This window comes from Morone saxatilis, unplaced genomic scaffold, assembly GCF_004916995.1.
Source record: "Morone saxatilis isolate NCDOM2014 unplaced genomic scaffold, NCSU_SB_2.0 Contig24, whole genome shotgun sequence".
NCBI classification, from domain to species: Eukaryota; Metazoa; Chordata; class Actinopteri; family Moronidae; genus Morone; species Morone saxatilis.
In genome coordinates, this window is record NW_023339807.1 from 20,148,371 (window position 1) to 20,157,407 (window position 9,037).

The 9,037-nt window shown below is 38.6% G+C and overlaps 1 protein-coding gene across 1 annotated transcript in view; it reads right to left on the reverse strand.

The window, feature by feature from the left end:
- Positions 1 to 952: 952 nt before the first annotated feature.
- The window catches only part of LOC118336335 (mannosyl-oligosaccharide 1,2-alpha-mannosidase IA), a 185,451-nt gene continuing 177,366 nt past the window's right edge, over positions 953 to 9,037 (reverse strand). The window contains exons 10-12 of the mRNA XM_035672961.1: positions 7,854 to 8,026; positions 5,987 to 6,102; positions 953 to 2,474 (exon numbers count right to left, since the gene is read on the reverse strand). Of these exons, the coding sequence (XP_035528854.1) occupies positions 2,333 to 2,474; positions 5,987 to 6,102; positions 7,854 to 8,026 (431 nt within the window). The 3' untranslated portion in view covers positions 953 to 2,332. The remainder of the gene's footprint in view (positions 2,475 to 5,986; positions 6,103 to 7,853; positions 8,027 to 9,037) is intronic.

Genomic DNA, 9,037 nt, shown 5'->3' on the forward strand with positions numbered 1-9,037 from the left:
TCCCCCCTTTGTTACACATTGACACAAGGTCTTACCAAGTCAGACAGCAGCCCCGACATTTCTGTTTCTGACGGCCTGCTTGGCTTGTCGGGGCAGCAAAGGAAAATAAATAAATAAAAAACAAGAGAAGAGGGGGATAATCTGTAGTGTTTGTTCTTCACCATCAGTCTCAGGTGCAGACAAATGGACAGTGATCCTCCCATTTATGTCCCTGGGCTCGCATGTACAAATTGTGCCCTTCACTTTTGCCCTTCTCTTTAATATCATGCCTTAGCTGAGAGGATTATATTCCCTGCACTGTAACTGAGTGCTGCAGGCCTCAGTTTAGATAATATTAATATTTAATATTTAAACTCACACCTTTGTGTCATTTTTTTTTAAGGTAAGATTAATGTCACTAGATCCATGACATTTAAGCACCATCTTTTAAATTACTATGTCAAATGTCAATCATGTCAACAATGCCTTCTGATACTATTTAAAGCATGAAATGAAAATAATCACTTCAAGCTATCACACTGTAATTAGGATTCAGATTACATCAGGTAGAGCCGAGTCATTCGGGGAGGGTGGTATTAAATCTTGCTTTGTCTGTCTGACATCGTGAGAGAGGTGCAATGGCCAAACCTCATTAGTAATTTTTCTTGTCATGATTGCTAGAACTTTACACAACCCTGAGACATCCCCCTTCAATTATATCTGTAATGAACTTCCTGGAAGCAAATACCGAAACAAATGTAAGCAGCAAATGAGTTGAGTTTTCCTTCCTTTTTGTTAATCACTGCAGGTTGTTTCCCTGAAACCTACCGTGGCAACCTGCTGTACATATTAAATAGTCAAAACTTAGTGAGAAACAAGTAGCACAGAAAGTAGGACATTCTTTTTTTTAGACTTTGCAAATAAGTAAACAAACAAGCCCAATAAAAACCACACAACAACCTTGATTGTTTTAAATGTACAAAGTTGCACAGGTCTTTTTTATCAGTATTTGAAAAATATTCAACAATGAAAGTTAAATCAAACAGTAAGAATAAGTAATAACAATAATTAATATCAGCAATAACTAGACTTTAAATCAGAACGTTTTAGTTTTTCTTTTTTTACTGAAACACCTGAGGGAAGCAAATCAAAAGTGAACCCAGAAAATAAAATAACCACCTAAGTTTAAAAAAAGAAAAGAAAGAAAAAATCACAAAATAAAGTCAAGACAAGCTCATACAGGGGTCACTCACTTCATCTGTATGTACATCACATTCGCTCCACAACTGTGCAGGACAGCAGTGATGAAAAGAACAGTGAAAATGAAATCTCGTCTCTGCAGTCGGCTCTCGGTTACAGCCTTTAACATCAGTATTGGCAGCCGTATGGATTCACATGTAAAGGCAGGGTGAAGCAGAAAAAATACAACAGAAATAGGAAAACCCATTTGGAGCTGGCTAGCTTCTTTTTCATTTATGCGTGTATTACAACCACAGAACGGACAGTACTCCATTTGTTATTTTGATTTGAAAGGCTGAGAGGACTGAGAAAGCATTGTCCTGTTCACAAAATAACCCAAGCATACAGCGGAAACACAACCCAACATCAGTCTTTTGATAAATGGTCCCTGGATGCATAAGACACTGCCATTTTCCTGACACCTCTTAACTTGAAAAAATTGAATTCAAGCTTGTTTCAGTAAGAAACATGACATCAACATTAGTTTGGAGGTGGATTCGAGAATCACTTCACGTTTTTCTGTACATTAATCAATAGTCATTACAATTCATCCCTATAGTAAATTTTACTTTCTGTCAAATCTCACCAAAAACACATTACTGGAAAAGAGGGGAATAGAAATGCAAAGAAACCTTTGGTCAAAGAGTGTACTCACAAAGGAAAAAATGCAATGACAAGATATAAGGAAATCATTCGTCACTTAAGATTAACAAAACAACAAAATCAAAGAGCAAAACTCGAGTGGTTTACTATACGTTTCTCTCTCTTTCTAACAATATGGCCCATAGTTCAACCATCCCCCCATACATTTGGGTCTGCAAGTTATACTGGTTTCCTCACAGAGGAAAGAAGGAAAGAAAAAGGTGCTCTTTTCATGAAAGTCATGTTTGTCTTGATTGTCCACAAAAAAGAAGTGCCAGCAGGAAGTCAGCCCGGCAAAAGGATATACAATCACAGCGTAAAACGACAACATCCTTTACTGGAAAGGAATTGAGAGTCCATAACGCGCTCCTGAAATGACTCTGAACCTGCACTGAATTGGTGTTTGCAATATTTGTGACTCTGTGTGTGCACATGTGTCAGTAACTGTCTCAATTGTTGGTGGTTTTCAGTCTTATATGGAGACTGTCTTATCCTGTGTTGCTTTGTCCTGCAGGCAGGTCTTGCGGACGATGGGCAGCGGATGGGCTTCTGTATTGAAGACCCAGTCCTCCAGTGGGAGAAGGTCATCATCAGAGAAGAGCAGGTACAGATACCTGAGAAAACAGGGAAAAAAACATCCATTTAATTAAATCAAAATCAAGGCTTGGTGAAAACAACTTCTGTTTTCTGTTTATACACAATGACATTACTACACATTGAGTGTAATTGCATGCACTTATTCACTTTCTTGCTGAGAGTAAGACAAGAAGATCAATACCACTCTCATGTCTGTAAGATAATATAATAATAATATGAGGCTTCAGCCACCAATCCGTTAGTGTAGCTTGGCATAAAGACTGGAAACTGGCGGGAACACCTAGCCTGGCTCTGTGAAAAGTAAGTGTCCCCAGTTGGTTCGGGCATTTTTTTTAATGGATTGGTAAAAGCTGATCAAAATCTGATCCTTTCATACTGTACTCTGTGTTTTATATCGACGCAGATTTTCTTTGTTATTTATTCGCACTTTTGTGCCAGGGAAACAAAGAAAGCTATAAAGCTAAGCATCTCTGCGTTGTTGCAGCTCTAGTCTATTTTTCCTCTCATCCAAGATGTAAGACACAGAGCTGAGCAGCCGCTCACCATCTGTGCTGCTGCATGGAGCACATTGGTATTTGTGGGCAATTTGTGCCAGTGCTGGGAAACAGAGGCGATTATTTAGCCAGTATCAGAGTTGGAAATAACCGACACAACAGAAAAACATTCACTGATCACAGCTTCACAGTGAGTTCCATCTTACTTGCCGTCAGACAACAACGCCAATATTGGCCAGTAATGATGTTCGGCTGATAAATTGGTGCATCCCTAATCAAAAGTCCACCTACCAGCACCTTTAAAGCTTGTTAATGTGTAGGACTGTTTTTTGGCTGGCAGGCAGTGATGACAAGATGTTAATTACTGTGCTTTAGAGGTAATGGTGGGTTAATTTTATTTCTTATTTTTCGGACAGAGCCAGACAAGTCGTTTCCTCTTGTTTCTAATCCTTGTGCTCGGATAAACGTCTCCTGGCTATAGCCGCACATTCAGCACACACACAAGGGTAATATTGATCCTCTCTTCTAATTCTCAATTAAGAGACTTGGTGTACCAGTAGTCTCCAAAATGTTGCACTATTTCATTCGGTAACCAGGTTATAGTCAGCTTTCTACGGTAACATGATTTCTCAAATGGTATCTGTAAAAGCAAAACCAAATTTCAGTCCCTAGATTTGTCCAGGCGAAACACAAAGAGATTTCTAATCATATTTTTTACACATGCACATGACAGACTTAAGACAGAGAGAGTATCGCAGTGGCAGCAGTGGGATTAAAGGAAAGATAATTAAGTTAAAATAAGCTAGCCATATTTTTTAGCCATCGGAGAGACCTAATTACTGTCTTGCTGCATGTATATGTGGATTAGCAGTAACCAGCTATTGCAGTGCATGTAATTACTCTGAGCGTTTTCCCTGTATAACCTGCTTTCTCTAACTGATCTGTCTTTTTGATGTGTATGTAAAGTACTACAGAAAATGTTTCTGACATACTATCCTTTTCAACAGGATTTTTCTGGTAGACAAAAAAAAAAAATCTTCAAAGACACCCAGAAGTCTCTTCAAGAAGTAAACCTCTCTAGGTAGGCAGCTTATTTATCCAATTTATCCATTACAGCTGTCTTCACATTAAGGGATACGCTTGTAGCCAATAAATCCCAAGAACAAAACAAAATCAACAATAAATTTACTAACTAAAAAATATAATGACAAATATTGTTTGTGTAGCTAAAACATGACATTTCTCTGTGCCATTGAGCTCCATTGTTGTCCAGTATATTTAAATAACATCAATGGGCCACACTGTTGCAGAGTGATATGTTCCCTCATTACCAGGAAAATGGGTATTAGTTTATTTTGAGTCAATTCCACACCAAGGCATATTTTTCTGCTAAAAATAGTCCCCAACAAATGTTTAATATGTAATAACACCCGCATTCTGTAACAATCTGGCACATTTTGTAATAAATAGCCTGAGCCCAATATGTAATGATTTTTTCCACATTGTGGCTGTTACAAAAGGTTGGAGTTGCACTTTTTTATGACCTGTATTTTGAATAAGCTGATTTTTTTTTATGGTCTTTTTGGGGAGCTCTGCCAAAAGACCATTTCCAGTAGTCAATGCTAGAAATAAAAGCGTGAATTTGTTTTTCTAGGTCTGCATTTGACATGAAGTCCCTGAATATGGAAGATGATAACAGGGTAATCTTGTTACCGCTTTTATGTGGCTTTTATGTAAAATCTTTAATGCCAAGGTGGGCACAGAACAGGTCATAGCAGTCTAATTTAAAGGTCCAGTGTGTAACATTTAGGAGGCTCTATTCACGGGTATATAAAAACCTGAATATCTGGGAATTGTTGTGTTTTTGTAGCCATTCATATCTACAGACACCGCAGGTTGCCTTCCATTAGAGTCCACCATACGGAAGGGACAATCCAAACACTGGCTCTAGATAGAGGCAGCTACCGTAGTTTCTCTTTCACGCTTGAAAGACACAACTCGTATAATGTAGCATATTATTAAATTTTCTCCCACATTTATAATAACCACCACAATGCATGTATGTAATAATCTTTCAAGCTACAAGACTTCCAAGCATATAGGAGAAACTACGGTGGCTGCGAAAAATGCAAAAGGCCCTATCTGGAGCCAGTGCTTGGTTTGTTCATTCTGGGCTACTGTAGAAACAAGGTTGGTTCAACATGGCAACTTCCATGGAAGAGGACTTGTCTAATTTTAAGTTAACAAAAACACCACAATTCTTATATTCAGGTGATTATACACTAATAAAAAAACACACATATGAATACTATATTATATTATATATAGATTTTGTGTTCTTTGACATAAAAACTATTTAGAATAACACAAGTCTTAATCTTTAACCAGAACATTTTCATGGCATTGACCACATGTAATTATTTCCACCACAAGTATCATGCAAGAATGCTTTGCAAGCTCAATCTAGTATTGCTAAGATTTTTTTTGTCATGATTAGTCACATCAGTTTTAAAGTGGATGCACATTAGAGACAGTATAACACTGGGTGAGGCACAGTCTTGTGTTAAGAGTTGTCTGGTGACTGCTGACCTGAATATGATTGCTGGTGCCTGTGTCTTCAAGAAAAAAGGCTTTTTACCCTCTACTAGCTGTGATACGACATGGCACCCTGAATGGTTTGTGTTGCTTAATGACCCAAAAATGAGAGGAGGTAAAATTGAGGCATCTAACTGAATAGCATCAATTCGCCGTCCATGTTTCTTTTACACGTGAAATGAAGAATATCAGATTCAAAGTGTGATTGAAATCACCTCAGATGACTCCTGTACACTGGAGTAGAAAGTGTTCATGTCTCATTCACATCATGAGTGTGCTTCATGGACAGAACAGATAATGGGCAGAGATGAATGCTCAGCATTCAGCATTGGATCCTATATTATTTTCTCTATCTATGATGATTTACACATTCAGATTGTAAAGTGACATTCCCACATTCTCCTTACCAAAGGGGGATGTGGTGAAGAAATAGGACTTACTTGAGTGTCTCTGAGAGGAAGAAGCTCTGCTGCATGTTATCATGGCTGACTGTCATGGTGTAAACATCACGGATCCCAGAGAAGCCAGACTCCACTCTGCAGTGCTGCTCCAGGGCCTGATGGGAGACAGACGGCAGGTTTGAATGTGTACATGTAGCTTCAAAAACATTTTTTTCCGGACAAAGTAAACACCGCTTCTTGCAGTTGCCAGCTTGATTGTACAAATTGTATGAATAATACTTCATTAATTGATTCATGTATATTTATTCACCCATTTAATCAGCTCTCACAGAGTGGCCTTTTCACTTCTGCACTGACAGGACCAAATATTATACAAACTATACAGAGGAAAATCACAAAGCATATGAGCAAAAGACTATTACCTATTCCTCTGATATACTGTAGTGCATAAAGAGAAAATCCTTTACTCAACAACACTGTGTCCATGTATACCTAAAGAAAAAGTAAATGATGGAACATGTCGAGCCCTTCAGCCGGCTCACAATTGAAGCCCAGCAATGCTAAATCTGACAAGGGCTAATGGAGAGTGGCTGAGCTAGCCAAGCGGATTAGCACATTATTACCCCTGCTACAAAGGGCTGGCTTATACGTGCTAATTAACAAAGACCCCGACGTGTTAATGCTTGATGTTCATGAAGAGAAGCGTTGTGCGCTGCTTTCAACCTTTGTGACCGATAATTAAAGGCCCGTCAAAGTCGTCAGCCTGATCTCTCCACTTCTGTGCGCACTAAATTAATGCTAAATCTATCATGCCAGCCCTCTACAGTTTACTACAGCTAATGTCCTGTCTATTGCCACATTAATAATGGTGCTCCCTACATAACCTTCACCTTCTACTAGTAGGATTGCTTGATCTACAAGCTAATGTATAGTGCCACACAATATCAAGGAAGCTGGTTGAGGGTAATTGAGGGTGTTAAAGGGCCTTGACATAATAGGTAAGTACAATTTATAAAATCAAGAGTCCAAGTCACTACTAAGAGAGAAGTATAGGGTACAAAATTACACTGCACTGTATCTCTTACTTAAATTATTCTTTCTACCTCATTCACCCCAAATATACATTTGTTCCCCGTTTTTTTAAATCTGAAATGCTGTTGCACTACAAATGCAGAACAGCTGATTGAACAGAGCAAATACTGGTTAATAAATAACATTACATTAAGTGTTAGTTTAGGATTGATTGTAGCCCTAATGTTGCAAGACTAGCTAGTCTCTCAAGTTTGTTTATAGTGCATCTTTAATAGTGCATATATAGCATGTTTCGTTTCATTTGGTCCAGTTTGTGTTCACACTGACTTTTCAAAGGTGAATCATGAGCTGTAAACATGAAGCAATATGGTCCTGAAAGGCAACTCATTGCTTGAACAGTTTTGGCAACTGTCGTCCTGCATCATCTGCATTTGCATCCGCATTAATGCTAAATCATAAATCTGCTGTTCTACAGTCATATGGTTGGCCTGTGCTGCTTTTACACCACCCTTAACAAACAGGTTAGGTGTGAAAGCCCCCTTAGTTACATTTAGCTCTTTAGTACCTTGAGGAAGCTGCCAAAAATTCTAAGACAATAAGAGTATTGTGACGAGTACCGTAGTGGCCTGAATATAAGACAGACACTGATTATAACAGGAGCCTATATTTTTCAACAGCTGTTTTTGAAAAATGCATTTTGAAGATTTTCAGACTAGTCTTGTTGGAACTTTCCCTGAGATTAGATTAAATAGTGATGCAATGGGTTGAACTCTAAGGGCTGGGTTATAATGTGTCTTTCCCCAGAAACAGGTGGGATTGTCTGATATTCGGGATAGTCCAGTAAATATTAACACTGTTGGTTGCTGTATCTCACCTCAACAGCCTCCCAACCCCACTCTCTGTACTTGGGGTCATGGGTCAGTCTCCACATGTACATGTAGCTCTCGATGACTTCTGGTCTCAAGATGTAATATCTGTCGTTTAGCCTGGTTGCTGTGGCTTCACCTCCGCCATCAAATCTGAATGCCTCAGGTCCCAGTTTGGTGGCTGATGAAGACAAAAATAAAGACAGAACAGTACATGAAAATCAAACAAGGATTTCTATTTTGGCCAATAGTAATGTTTTCAACAGATCTGCAGTCTATTTCTAAATCTTAGGAAAAATAAAATCACAGTGCATGTTCTTCTTTTCAAGTGAATGAACATAATATCTTAGTGTACAGAAAACATTCAATTACTGTTATAATTTTTTTTAAAAGGGGCTTGAGGCACAAGTTAAACAATTAAGAGCTGTCCAGATGGTCTGTGGGCTTCTCCTTTTCTCACATTCTCCTTATTCTTCGCTTTACTTGCATTATTATTTCTACCACAATTCAAAACTGCATAGCAAAGAGATTATATTCATGATACACAAAGTACAAAGGAATCTATTCTTGCCAAGGTCAGGACAGGAGCATTGGCATAGCAACATCTTACATTTAGAAACATTCGTGGAGTAGTTTGAAGTTGTATTATATCATGCAAGACAAGTCTGAAATTTTACATACTGAGCTGGATTTGCTTAGACTTTTTTCTCTGGCTTATCACATGTGATTATGGCCAATCACTGTGTAGCCACTTTTATAATTGGACCATGTTGGAGGAAGCAGGTTGTTTGAGGTCACTGAGTGTTTGCGAGTAGCTGCACCCAATTGGACCAGGCAATCACCTTGAAATAAGAAGTCAGTGTCAGTGTGACAGACAGCAGGGCCACCCGGTCAGCTAGTTCATTATAGTGTGTGTGTGTGTGTGTGTGTGTGTGAGTGAGCAGTGTGCAAGCAAGACAAGGAGACTACTTACTGTTCGAAACAAACCCACAGACTTTACTATACACACATCACTGTCTAAAGTGGTAATGACTGGGAGGAAAGTAGGAAAAACAGGTGACCATTAGTTAGTGTATGTTGGCTGAATGTCAGTAGGAAGAAAACCTGGAAAACCTTAACTGCATAAAGAATCAAGCCTTTTTTAAAGGTCCAGTGTGTAACATTTAGGAGGAACTATTGGCAGAAATGGAAT